Here is a 27,091-nt window from a genome sequence, read left to right as displayed (position 1 = left end):
TAAGGGGAACGCCGGGGCAACAGGAAAACAGGAACTTCTAAAACGCCAGGAAACACTAAATCTAAACGCCAGGAATCAAGACACCAGGAAACCAAGACCAAAACACCAGGGAACTGAGGACGTTCTAACATGCCGGAGATCCGAGAACAGAGGGCGTCTAAACACGCCGGGGAACCAAGAAAAATGCAAACACCAAGAACAAGAGGGTGAGCTAGGCAGCAACAGGCCAGGTGCGCCAGAGGGCACAGACAGCGACTTAAGCACCGGAGGGCTCAGCCGGTGACATGGGAGCGCCGGAGGGCTCTGGCGGCGACCTGCATGCGCAGGGCAGCGACAGTCTGGCGCACCAGAGGGCTCAGCCGGTGACATGGGAGCGCCGGAGGGCTCTGGCGGCGACCTGCATGCGCCTAAACAGGGGAACAACAAGAACAAGAGGGCTAGGGGAACAGAACAGAGACACTAGGGCAAGACAGAACAAAACAACTACTGAAGGGAACTAAACTAACCTAAACAGGGCAAAAACAAACAAAGAAAACAGGAGATAAAGGGCGTAGGGACCTAGAAAGCGCAGGATCCCAGACACATAGATACTAAGGGGGAAATATAAAGACAAACAAAACTTAATAAAAAGAAAAAAAAACAAATACAGAACAAGACTAAAACTACAGGGCTAGGACAGAAACTACAGGGGCTAGACTGGAATTACAGGGGCTAGACAGGGACTACAGGGCTAACGAAGCTACAGGGCTGACAAACTTACAGGGCTGACGACTAGGAAAGGAACCAAACGCTAAAGGCGCACGGCGACCCCGGCGAGATGAACCGGAGGCGAGGCAGATCCTACCAGCCTCTGCACCGGGCTCTGTGCGTGCTCAGGTTCATCCCGTGGCCGGTCCATAATGTTATGATATTTTTCGAGGATGAACCCGGACACAGCACGCACACACAGAGCAAGTTCTTAGGAGTGAGTTTTATTGAATGGTGTGGAAGATGGATGATGACGGGACCAGAGTTTTTCAACAGACGGAGGTGTAGGGTGCAGAAGCTGGCCGGCAGGAGGCGTGTGGAGAGACTGACCGGGAGGAACTCTGGAGCCGAAGGTCAGCGACCAGGACAGAGCATCCGAGCTGAGGTCTTGGAGAGCAGACCTCTTGAGCCGTGGACTTGAGAGCGGAACCTCTGAGCCGAATACTGGAGAGCTGAACATCTGAGCCAAGCACTGGTAAGCAGAACATCTGAGCCGAACACTGGAGAGCAGAACATCCGAGCCGAGCACTGAAGAGCAGAACATCTGGGCTTTGCACTGAAGAGCTGAACGTCTGAGCCGTGCATCGGAGAGCTGAACGTCTGAGCCGTGCACCGGAGAGCTGAACGTCCGAGTCGTGCACCGGAGAGCTGAACGTCTGAGCCGTGCACTGAAGAGCTGAACGTCTGAGCCGTGCACCGGAGAGCTGAACGTCTGAGCCATGCACCGGAGAGCTGAACGTCTAAGCCGTGCACTGGAGAGCTGAACGTCTGAACCGTGCACTGGAGAAAACAAAGCTGACGGAAAGTCTAAAGGCTGACTGTAACAAAAACCAGGTTGAAAGGAGTCTTCAGGCTAACGGTAACAAACGGAGCTGACAAGAATACTGGCAGGGAGTGAACGCTATGGACCGGCGACGGGAACAGAAAGAGGTGAGTCTTATAAAGCGGTGGAAACAGGTGGAAGCAGTTGCGGGTTAATTGCAGCCTGCCAGGTGAAACCGATCAGGCTGCGCAGGAACAAGAGAGAGGGAGAGAGGCTCAGTATGCAGCCAATAAGCTGCATCCTGACAGTATGCAATTGTATTTGATTCAAAATTTGTTTACATTTTAATAATGTAATTGAATAATAAACATGCCTTTAAAATATATAGCTATATTTGATAATTAATTCATTTCAATTATCACTATGACTCATCCTTCAACGGCCGGACATCTAGAGCTGTTTACAGCAGGCAGGATGTCAGGTTTGTGAAGTTTGGATCAGGACCGAAACGCAGACAAGAGCTGGGAAGCCGGATCTTAGAGTGAACGATGATTAATTGAATCCAGAAGTAAACTTATAGGCAAAGTAGCTGAGGACAAGGACCAGGCATGACACAAGGAGCTTGACAAGGTTTAGGTGTAGCGTAACAGAGGATCTGACAATGAATGTGAAGTGACTGAATACAATTTACCATTCAACTGAAGCCTTCTTCTTCTTCTTATAAAATTGTCAGACAGCTTGCTTCTTTTGACTCTCGGGCATTTTCAAACTATATGGTGAGAGCAGCGGAGCAACAATGAACGGCTAACATCAAAGCTAACTGGATACATGAACACTAAAAGTGTGCAGACAGCAAGTGGAAACGAACAAGGAACTTGCATGCACATTTGCATTCTGTGAGCATGTCACAATGATTGGCCTGTGGGACAAATAATAGATAAGGCAATACCCGCAGAATTTGAAGCTGAAAAGGATTGTCCACTATAAGGCATCTGATTGGTTCTTTCCATTTGGACCAAATGACAGGGATTGGTCAGCATTTTTACTGGCCATTTTTACTGGCTAGCTTTCACAGTGGTCTGATTTTTTTCATTCCTTTTTCTAAATATATAACACATTGACTACTCGATGGAATGATCTTTTCACCCAAACTATAGCTTTAAATACTGGCTCAGAGTTTATCTGCTTGGCTGTGTTTCTCTCCTAAAATGAACCCCTTCAGGAGCTGCTATTGAGATTAACATTTTACTTTTCTCTCACACAGAAAGTACTCCTTGAGTAAAGTACACCTTTGCTGTTGTGCTCTTTTTGTGTCTCTGCTCTGTCTTCTCTAACCCCTAGTCAATCGTGGCAGACTGCCGTTCACACTGAGCCTGGTTCTGATTCTGCTGGAGGCGTCTTCATGTTAAACGGAGGTTCACCTCTCCACTGTCACTGCATACATGCTCAGTTTGAGGGATTGCTGCAAGGTCAACAACACAATGCTCACAACTGTTCTCTGTGGCTCCATGCTCATTCAGGGGGAGGAAATGCTGCAAGTCAATGACTTGATGCAATTTGCTGGGTTTCCTGAGATAGAAAACTTTTTAACCAATCTATCTGTATCATTTGATTGAATTGACTTAAAGTTAACTCATTATTATTCAGTACAAATAAATAGATTTAAATAGATAAATAGATTTAAGATGTATATAGTTAGGGTTGGTGTTTAAGTTGTTTTACATTTTTTACTAATAAATGACTCATTAATATTTGTCATAAATGAATTTTATTTAGTGGTATATTTATATATCAACATAAAATCACTTTGGCTGATTAAGGAAATGAAAAAAGTTTAAAACAACAAAATATTGTGAGCCATCATGAATCTGTAAAGGGGGAAATAAATTCATTTTGAGTTATTTACAGTGGAGAAAGCAGGATGGATGCAGTCCCTGAACCGAGACACAGCCAGTAGGTGTGCTCATGGAGATATGTGAAGCAGCTGAGCAGAAAGTAAGCATGGAGCTGAGAAAAGGCCTGCCTGATTCCCTGTCATGTTTTGATATCCCCTGACATATGAATGATGGCATTGCTTATGGCATGATTATTTTTTTCATCCAGGAGGATTACCCAAAATATTTGTTGCTTCCCAACCGCTGTTGGTGCCAGGAAGGTGTTGTTTTGGCAGGCATTGAGATGAGTCCATAGCTCATCAGTTGGAGTTTTAGGAATCAGTGGCAAGGGGATGACTTGTTGGCATCCAATCCTTCTCCAGTCTTGTGTAGTCTTTTGCTTTGAATCCTAAAGCTTTCATCAGGCTGGTCTCATGGCCTTGGCACAGTAAGTAGGGAGGAGCAATTTTGTGTTCTGATAAATCACTCACAATTTGTCTGGGGCATACAGTCGTTCTCAGTAGTAGCACCAGGTCTCTAGAACTCTTTCCAGGGGTGTGGACTTGAGTTATGAGACTTTCTATCAAGTATAATTTGAGTCACAAATTCCAAGATTTTTGAATTGACTTGCAGACTTTAGACTTGAATTACCTTTCAGACCATTGAGTTGTGACCTCACTTTGACTTGGGCGATATAACTTGAAATCACTTTATATAGTAGACGAAACTAAGTGTTACAAGGGAACCTTGGCTTGTGCGCAACTGTGGAAGTGTGCCTGGCACACAATCTGGCCAGCTGCATGCCTCTGGTCATTTGCCAGAATTTCTTATTGCTGCATCATGCACACTGAATCCTGTGTTGTTCACCTGCTTTTCATTTCTATCCTACCATACCAGCATAGAAGCAGAAGGTATTGGAGAAGTCATTTGTTTCAGCTCCATCAAAGAATTGTGCACAAGGCTGGATAAAGAAAAAATTAATTAAAAACTGTGCCTGACATCACACAAACAACGCATATGAACTCTATACAGTAATATTGAGACCCTTTCAGTAATATTTTAACCAGACAGAAGGAAGTGCTTCTGCGCAAATTTTTATTGCAAGCCTAAAGACAGTGACGTGAGTACTGTCAACTGTTGTATTGACATTACCTAAGGATGCCACGTTGAGCTAGGTGAAACAACAGGTCATTTGGCGAGCGGCCATTTGGTGAGAGGAGGGGTACCCCCAGGATAGACTTGTAGTGCTATAAAATGGCCGATCGGACTACGGCTCCCAGCATGCAACACGGTTTAGGATCCTAAACCAAGCACCGGTGACCACGCCGCCGAGATGATAAAAACACAGTGTGAGCACAGGCTTGTTTCTTACTGGAGTTTCCACTGTAAAGGGGAGAACCCCATCAGCTGAAATCCCTCAAGTGGGACATGTGTTGGAAACAGTGGTCAGCACCTTGCTGGAAAAAGCCGCAACCACTTTAGCTCTTCACATAGGACCTTAATTAGGTTGGAGCGCACCACGAGGGAGAGTTTATTTCCCCTTTTCTGTCGACAGACGAGGCTGTGTTTTTTTCTGTTTTTGGCCAAACAGTTCACAAAGACCACTGAAACCTGTCTGCACAGATTGGAGTCGACGCATTTCCCCGGTGTCGGAGAATGCTAGACACAGCGACGGGCCGTTACGACCCATCTGATTTCTCCCTCCCCATGTAGCATCACCAGGAAAGGACTCCCTTTCATTTCTTATAGAGAAATAAGTACCTTTGCCACAGCAGATTTATTTATAAATAGGCTTAATGCCAATGTTTTTACTCCAGAAGGAGTTGTTGGACTGTCTTTGAATGTTTTCTATGCGGTGACTGAATTCAAGTGATAAGCTGTTTACTGTATTCCTTTTGTTTGGTTACTGTAAAGCCACTGCACTGATAGTTGGTTATTATTTTGAATTGTATCATCATTCTGAACAGGCCGCGCCATCCGCGGCAAGTTTATTCTGAACATTACTGTTAGATCCCGATCAACCCTTTTCTTCTTTCTCACTCTGCCTATGTGCTTTTGGATTCATTGGGTTGGCCAGCGGCCTTTGTGTTGAGTTAGCCAGCCCTCTGTGACACCACATGCTTGTGGTGTCTAAACTGTAGCTGTGGTTAGCTACAATACAATACAATACAAATACATAAGAGACATTATTTACTTTGCGGTTAATGATTAATGATTCCAAATGCAATTATACTTAAAGGTTATTAACATTAACTGGTGGTAAATATACATCAGTCAGACAACTGCCTAGATATCCATCTTTCATAGTAAATAAGTTTAATAATTGTAAGTAATAATCCAATCGCTTGTTATAATCATTAAAGGCTGGTACCACTTTGAAACATTTTTCATTGTTGCTTTCCATTGTTTAGAATAACATATTTTCATTTATAATATCCAATTATAATTGTTAATTATATATATATATATATATATATATATATATATATATATATATATATATATATATATATATATATATATATATATATAATCAAATAGGTTAAATTGCACAACAGACTCAATTTTGCTAAAAATAGAAATGTTCGGGCAGAGGGGTGTAAAAATAAATTAAAAAATAAACCTGAATCTCTCTGATATCTGATTTAGTAATGACGTAAACTCCACTTCTAACACAATAGAGACAAATTATATGTAATTTAATAGGTTTGGACAGTTTATAAGGTGTTGTGACTAACAACCATGAAAAATATTGTTGATTGAAATACGTTTGACTTGAAGGTGAATTATTTCTGCTAATAAAGTTTTATACATAAATTGTAGTTTACCTATTAGATATGTATGCACAGTTTATGCTTTGAGAAGGCTAGGGCTTGAATCCCTGTTTCAGCTGTACAAGCACAACATTTGCAGTTATATATATTTTGATGACATCTCTAGAGAAAAGTAACAACAATATATTTGTAATCTTCATTCAGGGAAGTGTCGTAGATGTCCTTCAAACGACGTAATGATTTGTGCTAAGTCTTTCAAAAATTCTAAGTTCTTGATAAGGCAGTTGAAAAAATCTCCAACAGTGATCCAAAGATTAACAGAGGCAGCTGGGTCTCGGTCCAGTATGGTTTATTGCAGTAATACAAGTCAACCACACATGAGATGTTCACCGGTCAACATCTGACAAAACAAAGAAAGTGGTCTGCTTATATACATTCCCTGGGTCTTGGGGGCTCCTCCCCGAGCCCCTCCTATTTATTATGTATTTTCAGATACTTTTCCACGGATATCTTTCTTGTCTTATTATATACCGGTGGAGACTTCCCGAGGGTGCATATTTTTTTAAAAACATGGTTACACATTATTACATCCTTCCAGATGGCCCCACCCCATTATGTTAACATCATTTACAAAATGGCTACCCATCATTACCTCCTTCCAGATGACAACACCTCATTACGTTAACATCATTTGGCCATTCTGGACGGCTGCACATCATCTCCTTTTCCGGACCATCACCATACACATTTTGTTTACATTACAGTATAATTTGATCTTTGGTTCCGATGTTCCCGTGGTGCATCATGTACTTCTCCTCCGCCAGGCCTGTGTGCATCAATTCTCTAACTCTCAACTTGACCTCTGGACTGACACACCCACATTTCCCCCAGATACATGTTAAAAGCACACTTTTAACCGTTGTGACAAGATTACATTCATTGTGACATATGTAAGCACACCCTTTAACTATTGTGACAAAAATACATGCATTGTGAGATATTAATCCACTACAGAAGGTAGACAACATAGGTAAGGCTAGGTCATTTTTAGGGGTGCTCAAACAATATAAGCTGGTGAAGATTCTCAGTCATCCAGGTCATGGTCATTCAAAAAAAAAGTAAAAAACAAAGCAACTGGACTTGTTCTCCGTAGTTGAAGATGTTTCGCTTCCTCTCCCGGAAGTTTTCTCAAGCTGAGAAAGTAAGCTGCTGCAGTTCAGCATGCTCACCTCAGTTATATCCAGATGTTACTTGACTTGAAATGACAAACCCTGTCACAGTTTGTCACTTTATTTACAATAATTCAAACTTTATGGAAAGATAGCTAGATAGATCCATATTTACATGCAAAAGCTAAGCATACCTTGCTAGCATAGCTCGCTGTACTTGTCTTGCTTGCCAATGTCGTAATTGAACAATTAAGCCATTTCAAATTAATAAATAAACAAAGTATCATACCAAGCGGAAAGCAAGCTAAAATCGACAGGGAAACCTGAACAACCTGAACTTCACCAGCTGCATGCATCCTATGCTCACAATGTTCTGTTCATGTTATTGGCTTATAAGTAAATCATCACTCACATGCTATTGTAATTGGCTGAGAGAAGGGAGATTTCCAGATTCCAATGTTGCAAATCATTCCCTGTTATAAAGTCAAGTCAAGTCAAATCTCGTCTCAAAAATCCACACACAAATGCAGTGAAGTTTAAAGACCAGAGCTAGTTAGTAAATCAATCAATAATTGTGTATGAATGAGAAATACTTTTGTGAATCTTGTCTTGTGCATACAAACATTTTGTGTGCTTGTTTTAATCATCCTGTGCATGTGTGAATCTTGTGTGCATGTGTGGATTCTGTCCTGTGCATTTGTAAATCGTGTGTGAGTGTGTGTTGTGTGTGTGTGTGTGTGTGTGTGTGTGTGTGGTTGGATTTTGTCATGTGTATGTGTGGATCTTGTCCTGTGCATGTATGAATCACATATGTGTATTTGTAAATATTGAGACTCTTCTAGCGCCATACCAAACAGTAAACGATCAAAACATTAACTACATTAAAGTAGATAGCCCTTCAATCTGTGTTATTAACTCTTTCTGTCAGTACAATACAGATCTGACCTTAAGCATGTAAGAATTAGGACACAAAATTACAATAAACAATGCAGAGAATAATAATTATATAAGTAAATAATATAATTCCCCCACTGAAAACCATGAAGCCATGTTATTCATTGTGTATTGTTATTTGTAGTCAGTCAGCAGATAGCCAGCAATTAGAAATGGATACTAGAGCATTTATTTTAAACAAAGGGAAAGCTTCAGGTGAAGTTGTGCCCCCTGTAGGGAATATACCTTATGTGATTGATATGGGCATTAAGAACAGCAAAACTTCTACAACAAGTTTCTGGAAATATGTGTTGGGTGTTAGTGCTCTGATAGGCCCTATGCCTAAAGTGATATTAAAGTGTACTCGATATCAAAATGTGGAGCCAGTGTTACAGCCATCTTCTTTGTGTTTCTTGTGCTATGGTATGAATTGTGACTTTTATTTAAGTTACACATCCTTGTTTTTCTGTGTTCTATAATAAAAGAAAGAACATGTTAATATGCTGTGCATATTAACTGTGTCTTTTTGGTAGACAGCAAAAAAAAGGAAAGAGGGGAGCATAGTCATCAGTGTGCTGTGTCCAGGAGGGGGAGCAGCAGCTAGCTTAACCCTGGGATCACACTGACTACGGTGTGGGTTACGGTCCTGATCCTGTTTGCCGCAAACCCCCGACTCAAACTGCTCCTACGGAAACAGGGCCAGCTGCGGCTCTGGCTGCAGAAATGGCGCTGGTGAGAACAGAAGTTCATGTGGTCCTTTCAGTTGCTATCCCTCATAAATGATTAAAAAACAGCTGTGGTTTAAAAAAATGTTGTGCAAAACTTGTTGTCCGTGCGCTTAAATATCTAATTTCATCCTCCAAAAGCCCCTCTGTTTCCCCGTGTTTCTGTGTTGGCGTTTTGTTTACGCTAGTCAAGTTAGCGTAGGTTGGTGCAGTGATTTTATTCTGAAATTCACCAGAACTTTATCCTGTCTAGTACCCGAAGTTTCCTGTTTTTTCTCGTGAAATTTGGTAAAACTTCCTTCTTGCAGAATTTTTTGCAACGCCGCATGAACTTGGTAACCTGACCCGCAACCGCACGTGGCGGGTGTGAGTGGAAACATTGCGGCACCCCAACCGTATCTGCACTGTATTCTGTGTGAGCCCAGCGTAATTTGCCACATTGAATCATGGAGAGTGAGCTGAATTATACTGAAAGTTACATCACATTTCAATCTTTTGAAGGGTGGAGTATTTTTAACCTCCCTCATCACCAGAAGTTGAGGGAGTCTGAGGAGCCTAGCAGGCGTGAGCCTTATCAGTTTGAGCTGCTCCCGCTAGGCACTGACTCAGCAATGCCTGAAGCTGGCGCTGCCGAGGCAGTGGAGGACAGGATGGGTCCAATTATTATCATATTTATTTTCCGCCTTTGTAATCCAGGGTGGGATCATAGAGACCTTTGCACATACAAGATTCATTAGCAATGTTGACGGAGTGTGGTTGACTTTGCTGCTTTCTTTGCTCTGAGTGCAGGCAGGTTTCAGGTGACCGCAGACCGCAGATCATGGCCTAGCTCAATGCTGAGGCACGTCCACGTCCAGCCACGCCCCGATCTCTGACTACAGGCTGCAGATCGAGGCGTGCCTCAACGTTGAGCCACGCCCAAGTTGAGCCCTGCTTGACTTCTTTTTCGGGCGCCATCTGGTGGCAGAGACCATGCAATCACAGCAATACACCGTGAAAATGCTCCATATACCAGATTACCAGTCCAGCTGTGACGTAAGATAATAACAAAGCTGATAACAGAGGATAGCATATTTTAAAATAAAATATTATTACTTCCTTCATTGTCTGTCACAAATATTGCAAAATGGCACATTCAAACAAAAGAAAAATCTTGCTTTCTTCCACTTTGCGAGCTATTACCTATTAGCGAGGGAAAGATAGCGCTGGTTTATTTTGATGTCCTTTTCGGTTTTCCTGTTACGTTTTTCTTGTAACCCGGTGCGTCTAAAATGCACCAGATTACAAAATATTACATCAGTTTGGAACAAGATTTTTCTACAGTCCACCCCTGGTGCTAAGCACACCTATAACTGAAATTCTGAAATCGCCCCTGCTACAGTAGACAATGTTTCCTATACTAGCCAAATTGTGACATTACTACGGTTCCCCCTGTGGACCAACATGGATATTACACGTTTTTCATTGACACTGGGTTGTAATAGGCCACCTTTAAAGTAAAAGTAATTATTTAAAAATATCCCTATCTATTTATTATTTGTTAATTTGTATTGTTCCGGGTTGTTCTTGATACCAGGAGTTTTTACATTCATTCAGCAAGATTTATTGTGTTTCAAAAACTGCCACTGTTTATCTCCTCTTCAGATTTTCAGCTGACAGAAGACTAAAAATATCTAGGGAGCTCAAAGACTCATAATAGTAGATTTTTTGTTTTTCAGACACAGCCTCTTTTTTTAATTCCACGCTAGGGAAAACTGTTTGCTGAATTAACGGACAACGATTGTAGAAAGACTGAGAGGAGAGATTGTGAGTCCCACTGCTCTGAGCTCTTCAATGAAAACCACATGTAGGACAGAGGGAGGGGTGACCTGTGTGTTTGAGCTGGGGGGAGTGTTAGGACTAAAGATCCAGCCTCCATAAGAGAAAGGAGCTAGTCCCCTTTAGCTTTGCTGACATTCTCAACAAGCTTTGTAAGGGTTAGGACTGTGTGTGTGGAGTCTTTGCCACATAAACTCACATTCTCACAGACTTTGGGGCTGTTTATTTTGGTAGGACACGGAGCGACACAGAGCAAGAAACTGCTCTCAGGGCTTGATTTTAGAGAGAGAGGAAAGTGATATCAGAAGCTGGTGTAAATTCTTCTATTTCTATCGGTCTGAGGCACAAATAAGAGGACCACTACAAGCAGAAAAGAGGCAAACATGTCCAACGCTCTGCTGAGGAGGAACTCCAGCAAACAGGGTTTGCAAAATCTAATGAGGTATGTGATGGACCAGTCTCCGTTTCTGGTGCTAGTTTCTCTTTGTTTAAGAGAGAAACATAGCTGCTCAGGTTAATATTTAAACACCACACATATTTCCAAAGGTGACTGAGTTACATGAGTAAACATGGCTTTTTGGTTTACCCTGTGCAATTTTGAGATGACCATCAGATCCCTTTATCTTCACAAACCTATTTTTTCAGATTTTGAGTCTGTTTGTATTGAAAAATCAACATTTTTTTAATGGAAACCTTAGGATTAGTGGGATTTTTTTTGGGTCACACAGAGTTTAGAGGGGGTCAGGGGATTTTCAGTAAGCTCCTTTAATATTTATTAATGATAATAAATAGATAATCCATTGCTTGATTATTTTCTGATTTAACCCCACTAACTTTTTCTCAAGGCTGAAAGTGGAGACTTTTTAGTGGAAAGGTTTTAGTCAGGGTTGATGCCTCAGGCTTCCCTGTTTTACTGAGGAGGGAAATGGTGCCACTGACCAGCTTCAAAGGTTAAAGGTCATAGAGTCACTCTATTGTTTTCTGTCTCCCCATATACAGAGGTATGTCCTGTTTTTTCAGGGCATATGCCTCTCGTAATTTAATTCTTCCTGTGATTGGTTCTACTGATACTTTTCAGTGACTCAAAAAATTTCAAAAGCTGAAATCACATCATGACATATCTTTTAAAGTGTTACATAAAAGCTTAATTGTTTCCCTGTGGTTTCCTTGGTTTAGTGTACTTTGTTAAGGTCTAATTCTAACAGATGTTAGATCAAACTAAGACAGCAATGTTACATTTTAGAAGTCCTGTTTAAAAATTCTGTTAATCAAATTAGGATTTACTAACTTTTATTTTTACCTTTTGTTTCATTTTAGAAAATGTAATATTCTTTATCAATTTCTGTTGTGCGAAACACCTTTTTGCACCCACTTCTTGACAATAATCAGGCACTTAATGTTCCTAAAATGTTATTTAGTTAATCTTCATTTATATATGTTTCCTTTAGTATGAATATATCTATGCATATTTAATGTGGTTGAGAGAGAAATCACTGCCTTTTGATGCCAAAAGAATATGTGTAGAACCAGAACCAGGCCAAAACGGAGGCAGGTAGCTGAGGCTTTTAAGAGAACAGGGAAGACACAGTCATGCAATCAGACAGGAAACTGAAATAAACAGGTTTTTGGCTCAGATGCTGTAGAAAAACAGCAAAGTTCATCAACTTGACTAAAATTATAGAATAGAGTTCGTAAACCTATTTCATGTATATAAAAATTCCTCAAAGATGTCTGTTCAAAGACGCCTTCCCTCACTGCCGAGGCTTCTCAGCCTGTGCAGACTTGTGTCACTTTAAAGATGATATTTACATGTTAATCATTCTGAACGAGTCTGACTGGTGTCATAAAGTATTATGTTAAAGTACTATCCATTTAAACAGGAAAGAGATATTAATTCCCAATTTGACTTATGGAAAACTCTGACTAACAAAGAGTCATAGAGTTGCAAACTGCCCGAATAAGGTGATATTTGAAACTGTTCAAATTTACACATTATTCAAAAATTAAAAAAGTAAAATGTTGCTCAATGGAAGGCAATGTCGACTGCATTCATTATCAGTGTAGTAACTGTTCTCCACAACAGTTTATGATAGATTAAGGTTTCTTGGGTGTACTGCCCATTTCAAGTCACCCCAAAGGACCAAACTAAGACCAAGGTTTGGGCTTTGACTCATTGTTCGGGCTTAACAAGATATGATTTCATCCAATGTAAAAAAAAAAAAAAAAAACTTTAAGCCCATCAGGCAAACATGTGGGCCCAGCTGAGACAGGTGTTTAAACTCTGCCTCGCAAGTGGCTTTAATGTTTCCAAAACAATTCCCCTTTTTTTTCTCAAATACTTTTGATTTTACAGTGATTTTTACCTATCTGATGAGATTTAAAGGTTCTCTAAACATAGCAGACATTTAGAAAACAACATTTCACAAACCATGATTGTAATAATATTATATTGATATAATGTGCACAATGGTACATTTTGATTATACCAGAGGTAAATTTGTTGACCAAAGACTATTTCATATACATACGAGGCCCTACAATGGAAATCAACACTTTTGTTTGACCAGATTCCATTTTATGAGGTGAAAGATATATTTGACATATTTAGCTAAATTGTACCAAAATCACCCTCGATTTTCTGCAGTATAGTAAAGATGTGAATCAATGCCTTCCCTAGGTTTTCAAAAAGGTTTTCATGGTGTTTAATGTCTACTTAGAAAAAAATGTGGTCAAGGCTAAAACATTTTTCTTTTTTTCTTTCTTTAATCACCATTAACTCAGGCATAGTAACAGTTGCTACAGTGATTCCACTGGAAAATTATCAAATCTTTCTTAGCCTCTTTCACGCAAACCTTATTAGATTTACAAAAATATTACTTTATTTCATGTTGCAACTTTTCTCCTACTTTACTTCTGTAATGTAAACTGCCATTCAAATGATTGTCTTTCTTTCTAACATTATTCTTTGACATTCAGATGTGTTGGGAAAACCTTTTGTTTGGTAAACCTTTTGTTACCTCTTATCATTAAAATGGGTTTTATGTGTAAATCGCTGTCCTCAGATGTTTTATGTTACTAGAGACTGGCCTTTGACTTAGAGGATTTATCATAGAGAATTGATGCTGGGGCTCTGTTTGTTGTGTCTGTCTATGTTGAGGTTTTGTAATCAATGAGTCATGGTATGAATATCATCCGGCCTACTGATAACAGCTGGTGGAGTTGCTCTGTTTATCTGATGTGGTTTATGCAGAAGATTGCCCCTGTTCGGAGGTGCAGACAGAAACTATGACATCACACTGACTGCTGGATATGACTCCAGCCCCACCGTTGACAGATAATTTATTGCTTGTCTGTTTTCCAACACCATTTGTCATGTTCTCTCCTCTTTGGGTGTTCAGCTCTGCTCAGATTGTTTGGACATGTTTGACCCTTGGTTCTTTTTCTAAATCCGAGCAACTCTTTCAATGTTTACTTTAGATAATCTGTGTATTGTTTCTTTGGTTTATAGTTATCTAATGTCATTGAGAGCTTTGTGTCCCATGTTTGGTACATGGCCTAAAAAGTTCTTGCATATGAAAAATAAGGATACCATATGGAAACCTGTGTCTTTTTGACAAATATGGACACATTTATTTATTATTTGCACAACAGTAATTCAAGTAATATAATTAAACAATTAGAACAGGACACAAGGCATCTACCAACTGCTTTGTGTGGCTGCACTTGGCATAGCTGTAAAGTGTGCCCCCCATGTGCCAAGGCTGTTAGTTCTGGAATTGGACCTTGGAACCTTTTCATATCTGACTACTGCGAATAAAGACCACTGGCAATGCTGTTTCAAGGGAGAGTAAAATTTGATTTGGACATCCCCACATTTATTCCCATTTTAAATAGCCAAAATTACACTCAGCTCTATCGGTTTAGATGCACACAAGTGGAAGATTGTTTTGGTATCCTCTCAGACATTTAGTTTGGTGTGTGCTTGTTAAAGTGAGATTGATCACCATGATGAGATCATACGAGCTGTCTGAGGCAACAGCTTATGAGTCAAGCAAGGGATACAAAGAGCCCTCAAAAGAATTCAAAATCCACAAGCGGTGCTGTAGAAAAAATATGAGACCACCTGAAATTAAAGCTGGACATCAAAAAAAGGTGATGACCCAAAATGTTTGGTATATCCAACAAAGAGCCACTAATAATATTGAAATGCAAAGTCCTGAGCAATGGCAAAAGCCTTATTTTCATCACCATGAGATGCTATAAGGTGGCTTGGAACTGGCTGAACATGAGAGAAACCCCTCAAATAGTCGACAGATGCCAGAGACTTGTAGCTAGCCACAAGAAGTGCCTCACTGACGTTTTTTCAACCAAAGACGGTAAAACAAGCTGTTGGTGATTTTTTCTTCGGCTAACAGCAAAAAGATACATTTTGAGTTTATCAGGTTCAATTCAGGGTGAATTTTTGTTGTGTGCACTTAAGTAAATGAGATTAGACAACATGTGAACATTTATTTAAAAAAAGAAATATTTAATGGGGTATCCTAGTGCTTTTATGACTGTAGGTAAGAATGAGATCAACACTGATTTCTCAGAAATTCTTACAAGGGACTTGGGAAGTATTTAGAACATGATCATCGATCTGAACTCTTTGGTCTCAGATTCTTTGTAGTTCACTGTTGGACTGAAAATGTGGTCACAAGCGCCTCTCAGACACAGCATTCTGTTATCCGAGGGGGTCACGGCAGGCACGCAGCAGACCTGATCTGTTTTTAATCAGCTCTTTGTCAGGCTGGCTCAGCCTGCAGCACAGATTGGGGCAAATCTGTGACCTCTAAAACTGGATCCCTCACTCATGTGTGGGTTGTCTTAGTGTTTACAATCCAATGAGATAAGACATTCAGGAATGTCTTTGGGGGAGGTGGGCTGCTGAGTGACGAGAGCACAGGCCTCCCTGCTCTCTCCACAGGTCGTCTTCATTAAAAGGATGAAGGAACTTCAACTGTCCACAGTAAGAAACCATCCTGTGACGGTTACTTAACTCACCTACCTACCCACCTACCTACCTACCTACCTACCTACCTACCTACCTACCTACCTACCTACCTACCTACCTACCTACCTACCCACCTACCTACCTACCTACCTACCTACCTACCTACCTACCTACCTACCTACCTACCTACCTACCTACCCACCTACCTACCTACCTACCTACCTACCTACCTACCTACCTACCTACCTACCTACCTACTTGCTAGGAGGTAAATTGATGAAGCTTTCCTACTTTCAGTTGTACAGCTGCCACCTTTTTCATTCTTCTCACCACAGTGATCTTCATTTGATGTTCTGAATTGATTTTTGTCAACTTTTTGTCTGATCCTTCCTTGCATGGCAAAAAATTTACAAAATCTTTCTCTTTGAACAAACAAATAAAAAAAAGATTATAAATTAGGCGGAATCATCTTACCGTCCTCCCAAATTTCCCTCTGGATGAGTCAGCGGCATCAACTATCATTACAAAGTTTCTCAACAGCTGCAGGAAAACGTAACAAGATTGCCACAATGTCATAGTGACGCCAAGCATTTGTCACTGGGGAAATTCTTCAGATAGACTTAATCATGGCTACTTTTTAAGGCTACATACTACACGATCAGGTTGGTTTTTAATATTTTGCTTTAGGTACAGGATTTTATCAAACACTTTGAACATGTTGGGTTTATGAACAAACTGCTTTATTTCCGAGCAAGGTGTTTCTTGTGAAAAAAAAAAAAAACAGCCATTGCTTGGTTTTCCCCAAATGCATAGATAGTTATGAAATAAAACTACTTTTTCCATTTAGAAAATACAGTTACTCCATGATGCTTAACACCAAACTACTACAAGCTGCTTTACTGGCAGATTTTATTGTGGCCATGTAGGATGCTCACCTCATATAATTTGCTTTTCTAAACATGGGTTGAAATTGGGTAAAAGTTTTGGTCATTTTTCCAGGAGCAGGGCATGCTGTGACTGTGACACATGCTCCTCATGGCTCTGACTGGCTGGGTAGTCAGAGACCTCCTCGTGCGTTTCAGAACCCACTTGTTGATTTTTTTTTAATTCTGCTCCTGGCATGACTCATTGCATCTCGCTGTTCTGACTTGTTTCAGCACAGCAGTGACTTCATCTCCCAAATGTGTTCCCACCACACTTGTCTGCACCACAAAGGCTGGAGGGCTTTGGCGCTGAATACTAACCTTGTTATTATTGTATCATTCAATCCAGTCATCCATCTGATGACAGCGTGAGAGATTACAGAAGAGCAGCTGAGGTATAATACGCTCAACCTTTTCCCTCCTCACTGTGATCCCTCTTCCTTTTCTGTTCACGATCAACATGTGCAGACAGAGCAACCGGCTATGAGTCGTTGTTGGCAGTTCTAATCTGCTATTTGTCTATTATGCCATAAAATCCACCAAGCAACCAATTCAATGCCAACAACACAGTGAACGTCTAAAGAACCTTTCAACTTCTCTAGATTTCCTTCCTTGTCTTTGATTTTTTAAAGTCATATAAAACAGGAACATTAGAGTCCCTTGTTTGCTAGGTGAGTAATAGGAAGGTAAACGGTTTGTCGAGTAAGCAGCATCAGAGACGGGGACAGAGACAATGAACAAGAAAACAATGGAGTGGAAACCTTTGGTGGAAGGGTGGTGGAGATGAACATGCTAAACACACTGCTAACAGTCTTGACTAATCCTGACCCCCAGCAGAGTACTCCTTCCTTCCTTCCTTCCTTCCTTCCTTCCTTCCTTCCTTCCTTCCTTCCTTCCTTCCTTCCTTCCTTCCTTCCTTCCTTCCTTCCTTCCTTCCTTCCTTCCTTCCTTCCTTCCTTCCTTCCTTCCTTCCTTCCTTCCTTCCTTCCTTCCTTCCTTCCTCTCTTCAAAAGCTTTATTATTGGTACATAAAATATGACTCCATATAATACTACAAAACTATTGGATGTTCTGTTAAACTGAAGAAGTAATTTTCTAGAGTAAGTGATAATTAAATTTGGAAAAAACATCCGTACTTCTCCTTTCTTTTCCTTAAGCTCATAATTAGACACATTTTGGGAGAAAATGGAACAATGAACTTTAAAAATCTAAAAGTGGTATATAAAATAGAGCATATTTCATTAGACCTCACAATTTGCTTGGCTGATGCTTCAGAAATCACCCTCGATTCTCTAAACTGAGGTCACATGGCTCACTTCATGTTCAGAGAGGATTCTCATAAGCAGTCATCGGTACTCTTGACGTAATTTTGATATGAAGAAACAATGCAGTGCTGCTACTTTATAACCAACCGTCTGACTGCAAACATTTTCTAAGATTTCAGAATGTATCCATTAAAAGAGACAAATCATCTATAACTACTTTAAAAATGGATTACCAACTTTACTTTTTTTATATAAAAAAGATAAATGTTTATGGTGGGTACATAAAGTCATGTAGCTTTCTTAGTGTTTAATAAAAGTACAAAAAACACAAATAATGTGTAGAAAGCAGACTGAAACCAAATGCTCTGATTGACAGTGATTGAAAGAGCTCTTACTATTCTACCACATCCTCCAGCCTTTTGCCATGACTTTTATGTGATGGCAAAAGGAACACAGCTTCAAATGAACTCAGATTTGAAGGTTATTCCCCAGTCTGTTTCCTGAGATTTAATATTAAGAAATGTTAAACTGAAATTTTACTTTCTACTAACGCTTCTCTGCTGCTAAAAGTTGATCCGTCCGTCAGGATAAATCATTGTTCCCAAACTGCTGTACGTTGTATTGACCTCCATGGCTCAAATGAGCTTTGCCAACCATTATATGAGGAGGACTAACACAACAAAAGTGAGACAGCATGCCCATTCTTGCCTCTGGTGTCAGTTTACAAGGCAACAACAGAAAACTGCAGAAAAGCTGCTTGGAAGAAAATGTTTGTTTAAAGTCTTTGCAATGGCAGCTTTACCACAATGCAGACCGGATGAGCTCTGTGTGCTGAGCAGGCCTTTGGAAAGGGGGGTAGATTTACATGTTTATGCAATAATTGCATGACAAGAAAGAAAAAAAACAAGAGAAAGTAAAAATACTGGTAACATTGTTGCTTAAAATCACAGAGATGGGGATTCATCATTAAAACCTCTTCACATATTATATTGTAGATTCTGTGTGTTGGGGTTCGTGTGTGTGGAAATTTGTCACTTGGAAGTGCAGTGTTCCCAGAATGGTGGAAAGGTTGCAAGATTCAGCTCCCAAGAGCATAAAATGGTAGGTAGTCTTGTGCTCTGAAGCCACAGCAACTTTAGGAAGACACCAGGCCTCCGTTAGCGCTGCCATATGTCCGGCACACAGATGTGTCAGCAGAAAAGCCCAGTGGGAGAAGCTGCAAGGTCAGAAAGGCACCACCCCAGTACCCACAGGCCCCCAGCTGGTAACCCACCATGCCAGCTGACATTTTGGTGGCTGGTTGGTGTTTAGAGTGTGGGAAGATGAAAATAAAAAAATAAAATAAAGATGCAGTCATTCACTTCTTTTTCACTTCTATCAGCAGTTCTGCCAAGTCTGGATCATCAGTCTTCAGGGATGTTACTGTAACAACTGATAGCAGTGATTTCTGGAAATGCTATCTTTAGCTACAATACAGCATTGGAAACATGAAACACTGCAGAAAAAAATTGTCTTCTTTTCTGAGTCATCCTGAGCATCTTTACATGATAAAAAAACAGAACAAATTCTGATGGTGTTTAAACCATTGATATAGTTCATTGGATATAATAATAATAATAATAATAATACTAATAATAATAATAATACTAATAATAATAATAATAATAATAATAATAATAATAATAATAATAATAATAATAATTATTATTATTATTATTATTATTATTATTATTATTATTATTATTATTTAAAGAAGTTCTGTAATGAGTCTGAGTTCCTGAGGTGGGGGCAGCAGCGAAGACTCGGTCCCCTAAGGCCCGGTGTTTGGTGCGGGTGATGGGTGTGAGGAGGTTGGCGTCTGCAGAGCATCTGGGAGGAAGCAGGAGGGGCAGTGGGGCATCAGGAGGTCAGTCAGATATGGAGGAGCCATTTTATGAAGGCACTTGTAGGTGAGGAGGAGAAGCTTGTACTAGATGCGGTATTGACAGGGAGCCAGTGAAGCTGTTGGAGGACTGGGGTGATGTGATCTCTGGACCGGTGATCTGGATGCAACCCTTAAACACACTCCTGCATAAATGTGCAGGACTTTCTTTCTGTTTCCCGTCATGATTAGTAAACTGAACTGACCCGGTGCTGCTGCTTCCTGCTGTTCTCACCACCCTAGCAAAAAGCCATCAGACCATCCATCCGAGTTTTTACATTTACATCAAGCTGTTCTGTGGCCTCTTCACCTCCATGCGCTCTCTCCCTCCCTCTTTGCTCATCCCTTCCTGCCAAAAGGAAACACATCGGTAGAACTGGAGGAGGAGGAAGGGCTTCCAATGTTAACGAATGTGGCTGTGCTTCAATTCCAGAACAATACGCATTAAATATAGATAACCTTAAAGAGCTACAGGTTACATATTGTAGATAAAAGCAACAAGCAAAATGAAATATGTTTAGTGGGAATGGGTGAAGCAATGTGAAAGGATTGTGCAAGCTTGCAATATCATGCAATAGATTGTTTATATGAACCGAAACTCTCCAGCTGTCCACACCTCCTTTTTTTAATTTAATGTGTTGAGAGATATTTATAGTTACATTTAAAAAGTGTTTTGCTTTTCCCACTTGAAAATGAAGCAGTGGGCTACTCGTCTCATTTTAGCTTGTTTGAAGGATTTAACCTTTTTTTTAACCCTGCCATTAGATGTTTCGATGCTTCTAACAGCAGCGATTGACGTCCTTTTCTTCAGGCTCACTGCTCAGAGGAGCATTGAGGACGCTGAAGAGGTGGAGCGGGAACGTCGACGGAAAGCTCGAGAAGCTTTACGTCGAAGGAACAGTGGCTCAACACCTGAAGACTCCTCCCCAGAGAGCGAGGCACCAGAGGAGAGGAGCACGTGAGTACACACCAAACACGAAATACTGTCTTAGCTCAGCGGCCGCAGCTTCAAAAACACTCCAATCTGTGCAACCGAAGCAAGCGAATAACATCTGCTTTGACTCATCCGTCCACTTGTTAACAGTCCAGACTACAGGCTTAAAGGTCTTTGCCTTCAACTTGGAGGCAGAGAAACAGCACAATAGGCATCCTTTAAGACTGGCGGCCCAATTTGTGTGTCTAGTTGGACGCTCGATATGCTTTCTGTAGTATGAAAGTTCATTTGTGTTGGTAAAATCCCTAAGAACAATGATGAGAGAGTCTGGGTGTTTTTTTTTTTGCCACATCTATTATTCTGACAGTGAGCTGCTGATGTGCAGGCTTGTGGTGGGATACCAACACCAGCCAGAATAAACAAGAAGAGCTGCTTTAGTGAAAGGTTAGCAGATGAGGGCTACACGTCTTCAGCAGCGCTATAACCACAGTACACCAACCTTCAACCTCTCTCTTTCCCTGAGTGCGCGGCACTGTGGAAAAACCAATACCCTAGCCCCAGAAGTAAACTTTCCAGAATGTGTTCATCTTCAGCTTTCAGTGAAGCAGAGGGCAGCAAACTGAGCACTAGCTCCTTGTACTGAGAAGAAGCAGCTCATCTGTTTTGTTTGCCTGATGTACAGACAGTAGAGGCGCGCACCGTCCCCACTGGCGTAGCTGGATGAGCGAACCTGCACAGGCTCCCCGTCTTTGTCTTCAGTAAAGTCCACAGAGACCTGGAGCACTTCCAACCGCGATCCTTCTGGATCAGTGAAAACCAGAGGAAAACTGCTCAGAGAGCAGATGATCAGGAATTGCTCTCTGGTGAAAGTAACCGGAAAATAGCAGCAAAGTACATGAAAAACAAAGTACAAGACAGTGCAGTGCCGAGGCAGAAATACGCGGTGCCATCTCGAATGTCTGCAGTGCCATTTTACATAGACTTGTGTTAGCGGATTTAACTTATGTTACTGATAACATAAAAACAGATATTTTCATTAGGGAGGAGCTGAAAACAATCTCCCTTCCCCTTCCCACCTTCCCAGTGGTGATGATCTGAAGATGAGCACACAGCTGCTTTCTCATTACATAGCATGCAAAGAATGTCTCTGGAGAAAGGTTCCACTATGCCACAGCCTGTGGTGTCTTGGGAGACTTGAAATTTAAGGCCTGTAAATTACTGCTTTCACCTCCAACACCTCTTGCATTTCATCGCAGGCTCAGCTGGGCTGAGGTTGTGGTGCTGCGGCAGTCTGTCATTTTCAAAGCTCTTCTCTAGATGCAGCAGTGATGTAATGCTCTCTTTTAAATTCACATTTTGCAGTAGCTGAAGGAGCTTGTAATTTGCCTTAGCAGCAATTCAATATTTACTTTTTCAGTAGATTACTGGTGTTACTGCGATGCACGGGAGATAGTTATTCCACTGGCTAGATTAAGAGCAAGACAAATTAAAGTTCCTTCCTAAAGAATCGCTTCAGGGCTTCAAAGCAAGTTTTTTTTTACACTGAAACAGAATCTGTGGTGTTGTTTAGGTGCCTTACTTTAACATGGATCAGGCAGAGACATTAGGTTCCACTTGGTGATCAAGCCTTCTAATCATCTCTGGAATGCTGAGGGAATTCCTTGTGCCACCTCCCAAAGATACAAAACCCACTTGAGCGCAGGGGCACACTCAGAATCACAGGCCTGATTAAAAGGACTCAGACATCATGAAAGAGCACAAATAAACAAAAATGTTTAAATGAGGCAATTTATTTAGTGTCCTCTAGACTGTTGTAACACCATTTTTAAATGCATGAAGAAAAAAGGCCTTTACCACCTTCAAATGGTACCAAACTCTGCAGCACGTCTCTTAACCAGAACAAACAGATTTAATGTCTTTACAATGTTAACAGACATACGTTTGCTGAGAAGAGATTTTTCAACTGTGGAAGCAAAGATGATGAAGGAAAATGAAAGAAAACAAACATTTCAAATGTTTTGTTTTTTACTTAATAAAAATTTGATGGATTCTGCAGCACTTTGAACCATCTTGTTACTGAAAGCTGGTATATAAATAAACTTGCCTTACCGTACAATCTTTCAGCTAAATGATGATCCTACCACACAACTAAATACACACAAACACAGCACAGATAGGCAACCTTCCCCCATTGTTAGGAGATCAAAGCCAGGCTTGCCAAAGTCCATTCTTCAAGAGCTATTATCCTGCCACTTGGATGCATCCTTTCTCTAACAGAGGGACGTGATAAATGATACGCAAAGGAGCCCTGCGTCAATTCCTGACTGTAAATGACCTTCAGGAAATAGAAATATTTGCAACAAGTATGCCTAGATTAATATCTAACGATCTAATACTGGGGTTGCTCTGTACTGGAATTTTTTTTTTCAATGCTTTCAGTGCTTTTTAGTAAAAAAACAAAACAAAAATTTTGAACAGCTGGTGAAGTGTTAGCTTTGCATCTTGCTCCAATTTCTTCCCTTTGTGGTTTTACGCTGAACTTACAACCAGGTTACAAATGGTATGAACATTTTTTCCCCATTCTTCAGAGTTTGTTCAAGAGTGTACTACTCCACATTTGAGCCTTTCATGTCAGTCGATGGTTGTACATGTGTCACCCACGTACTACAGTTTAACCAGTTTTGTTTAACTCTCTCATGTGACGGCAGGTATGATTTCAAACGGAACCCCAGCAGTTCTCCGTCTCTTGAGGAGGACGAGGGCTTTAGCGACTGGACTCAGCGCAGAGAGAAACAAAGGCAGCAGCGTCTGCAGGAGCTCAGCCTGGATGGTGAAGAGGAGGAAGTTCAGGAAGATGTCTTTACGAAGAACAGTGCACCCAAAAACGCTGCCCTGGCCCATTCCATGCACTTCAGTCAAGTCCAAAGACAGGAGCAGGAGGAGGCTAACAGCATCACAATGGAGGCGGTGAGGAGGAAAGAAAACGAGCAAGAGGCTAGGAGAGTGAAAGAGAGGGAAGAAATGAAGATGGATAAAGGGTTGGCAAATACAAAAAAAGACATTCAAAAGCCAAGTACAGAGGTAAGACTTTCTCATTCAACACATACACACATTAGTCTCACTGATTTCTGAACTCGCTGATTTTCTTTTACATTGCTAATATTGTTGTTTAAAGCTGAATACTGAAATTGATGTCATGTCCAGTGGTGGGTAGAGTAGCCAAAAATTGTACTCAAATCAGATATTTCAACTTTTAACTAGTGTTGCGCCGATGCCATTTTTTGGCCCCGATACCGATACCCGATACCTGGTTGTGGAGTATCGACCGATACCGATACCATCTGTTTGAAACTGATGTGTGTGTATATATGAAGAAGTGCATACTACTTAGGGTAGTAGAACTTTTTATTGCCTACCTGGAATGGGTGACAATAGTTGAATAAACTTTTGCCTCTCAAATGCCAGAATAGTGCAACTTTCATGAACTTATATAACATGTATAATAGTAGTAGGGAGAGAGAAGGCTGCGTTCAAGTGACATACAAACATCAAAATGGTATCTGTGACCTATTTGCTGGTACTTGCCGATACCGATACCACCATTTTAGTGCTGGATCGGGGCCCCGTCTGATACTGGTATCGGTATCGGCGCAACACTACTTTTAACGGGTCCTCAAGTACATGTTACTAAATACAACTAGTTACTTTCCACCTCTGGTCATGTCTACTAGAAGTTTGAAAATTGAAATGTAAGAGTTTCATCCAATTTCAGATTCAGCTTTCTTTCATTATAGTTTGACATTTATTTTTCATTTAAATAACTTAGTTTAAAACACAATGGCTGGAACACATTTATATTTTATGATTTTCACTTTAAATGTAGATAAACAAAGGAGTTATGTGTCTCTTCTAAGACAATAATTTATGCTTGCATGCAGTCAAAAATGAAGATATGGCTGAAGTTTCAAATTAAGATGCAGGGAGTCACAGTTGGTGCCACTGGTGCCTTGCAACGGGAAGGTCCTGGGTCTGAATCCCAGGTCATTCTACAGTCTTTCTGGAGTTTGCATGCCCTTCCTGTTCATGCCTCGGTTCCCTTTGATTACCTCTGTTAATTAGTAACATCGGTTAATTTGTCTCTCTAAGTAGTCCTTAGCCATGAGTGTGTGTGCATGGTTGTTTGACCGGTATGCTATGTTGTCCTGTGATGGACCTTTCCAGTGTGTTCCCCAATTAGAGAAGGTGGAGGTAGGCACCAGTTCCCTGTGACCCTGCAAGGATAAGTGGCTACAGACAACTGGTGGATCAATGGATGAAGGGTTTTACGAAGTCTCAAGTCATTCTGCCCATTTCATTCAGACCACTTTTTAAGGACGAGTCGGATATAAAATGGACTGAGTTAAATCATAGCCTCCTATGACTAAAGAGAAAAATCTTAAGCAGACAAATTATTGTTCATGTTTTCTTAATGTCTCTGACACACACAAAAAAAACCTTCAAATTGCTTCTTTTCCAACATTTTCCAAACAGGGAGAGAAAAAGAAAGAAATTAAAGTGTCCTACACATCAAAGGTTTTCCTTTGCCAAGAGCCAAAGCACAACAGCCCAAAGACGGACACGGCTGGTCAGGTGGCCACGTCATCCATGAACCGGATGGAGCGAACCAGCAGGTGTGTGGTGTGCATTAGAAATAATCCAGCCATGCTGCTGTTTATCTGTCCAGCACTGAAAAAAATTATTTTTCTTAGGAAACCAGGCTCTAATCTGCTAATATTATCCGCTAATTATCTTTCTGTCATACTTCTGCCTTTAAAATTATGAAAGTAGGAACATTTTTGGTCTAAAAAGTCGTTTTTTAAACATAAATTAACTCAAACAACTTAAGAATTTGTTTTAAAAAGTGCTGTATGTGGATATTGTTCCGTGGTTCAGAGCCTAGACCAACATTTATTTGCTCTATGCAGAAGATCTGTGGAGTCAGAGGAGGTGAAGCCCTTCCTGGAGGCAGAGCAGCGACTGGAGAAGATCCGCCACAGCCTGCAGGAGAAGGAGAGCCAGGAGCTGAAGCAAATAAGAGATAGACAGCCTGAGGCTGAGCAGGAGCTGGAGCAGCTGAAGAAGAGGAGGGAGGAGAGGCGCCGAGCTCGCGAGGAGGAGGAGCGCCAAAGGGAGCAGGAGGAGAAACAACAGCTGGCGATAGAGGAGGTGCTCATCATTCTATGTAGAACGCATACAATGGCAAAAATTAAAAGCCAGCCTCATTATGCTTTATGTAGATTTTTACACAAGTGGGGTGAATTAAGCATCTTTCTGACTGTGTCAACTAAAAGATGCAGAGAATAACCAGGGAAGTGAAGTTTAGCTGTTATGGATCTAATTTGTCTGTGATTAATTAATCCTGAGACATCCTTCACTGTGAAACGAGTTTGGATTGTTTTTTTTTTTTATGAAGAACTCGCATTGTAGGATTTTTAAGTAAAACATAACCTTAATTGGGAAAGAAAAAGGATTGTTTTGCTTTCTTAAGGTCTCGATTGAGTTTGAACAAACAATATAAAGTAAGGAAAAAGAGTCAGAAACACAAACGTTTAAACTAGGCCTTGATTTGTGTTGTTTGTTGAGTAGCTGTGACTGGGCTTTTATAGTAGTGTAAAGACCCTGGAAAAGAGGAGTTCACAGATGAATTATTGGGGAGAAACCGTTTTGCTGTATCTTATGTGCGACAGCACTGTGCCTCATGGTGTGACAAAATGTCTTTGACCTTATATCCAGGAGGAAAGAAGAAAGATGAGGGAAGACATGGAGAGGAGGAGGATGGAAGCTGCAGCCAGGATGAAGAGCCTCAGTACATCCAGTGCAGAAGGAGAGGAGGTGTTCAGTCCTTTTACTCCCAAAGTTTCAACACAAAAGGTAATAAAACGTGCTCCCAGAACTTCCCAACAACTCACAACAAAATGTTCGGCCTTTGTCTGAACAGCCATGCAGGGGTTATATGGAGGCTGCGGACATTAACAGTAGAACATTAAAAGTTTTTTTTAGTGACAACCTGGTGCTGTGATATCCATCATCATATGTAATCTCTACACAGACATCTGAAAAGCCAGAATCTGATGAAACAGCAGGCATGTTTTCAGAAGCATGAATAGTTTTACACTTCATATATGAGCGCTCTATCTGCTTTTGTGCTAAAAAGAAAAATAAGTAGTACAACTAACTGGAACTAAGCTATAAGCAGGATGAAAAAAACAGATG

General features: G+C 40.8%; 1 protein-coding gene across 2 annotated transcripts in view; it reads left to right on the top strand.

Moving 5' to 3' along the window:
* The first annotated feature begins 10,906 nt into the window (after positions 1–10,906).
* lsp1a (lymphocyte specific protein 1 a) overlaps positions 10,907–27,091 on the top strand; it is a 48,836-nt gene continuing 32,651 nt past the window's right edge. Inside the window, exons 1-6 of one of the 2 annotated variants that reach the window (XM_036145851.1) lie at positions 10,907–11,245; positions 20,717–20,863; positions 23,548–23,920; positions 25,370–25,509; positions 25,804–26,044; positions 26,612–26,749. In XM_036145851.1, coding sequence (XP_036001744.1) covers positions 11,187–11,245; positions 20,717–20,863; positions 23,548–23,920; positions 25,370–25,509; positions 25,804–26,044; positions 26,612–26,749 — 1,098 coding nt within the window. In that variant the 5' untranslated portion in view covers positions 10,907–11,186. The remainder of the gene's footprint in view (positions 11,246–20,716; positions 20,864–23,547; positions 23,921–25,369; positions 25,510–25,803; positions 26,045–26,611; positions 26,750–27,091) is intronic. The other variant, XM_036145847.1, reaches the window with a different exon arrangement.

Source organism: Fundulus heteroclitus, chromosome 2 (genome assembly GCF_011125445.2).
Source record: "Fundulus heteroclitus isolate FHET01 chromosome 2, MU-UCD_Fhet_4.1, whole genome shotgun sequence".
Taxonomy (NCBI): Eukaryota; Metazoa; Chordata; class Actinopteri; order Cyprinodontiformes; family Fundulidae; genus Fundulus; species Fundulus heteroclitus.
The sequence above is the reverse complement of the archived record's forward strand: the minus strand, read 5'-3'. Positions and strand labels throughout refer to the sequence as shown.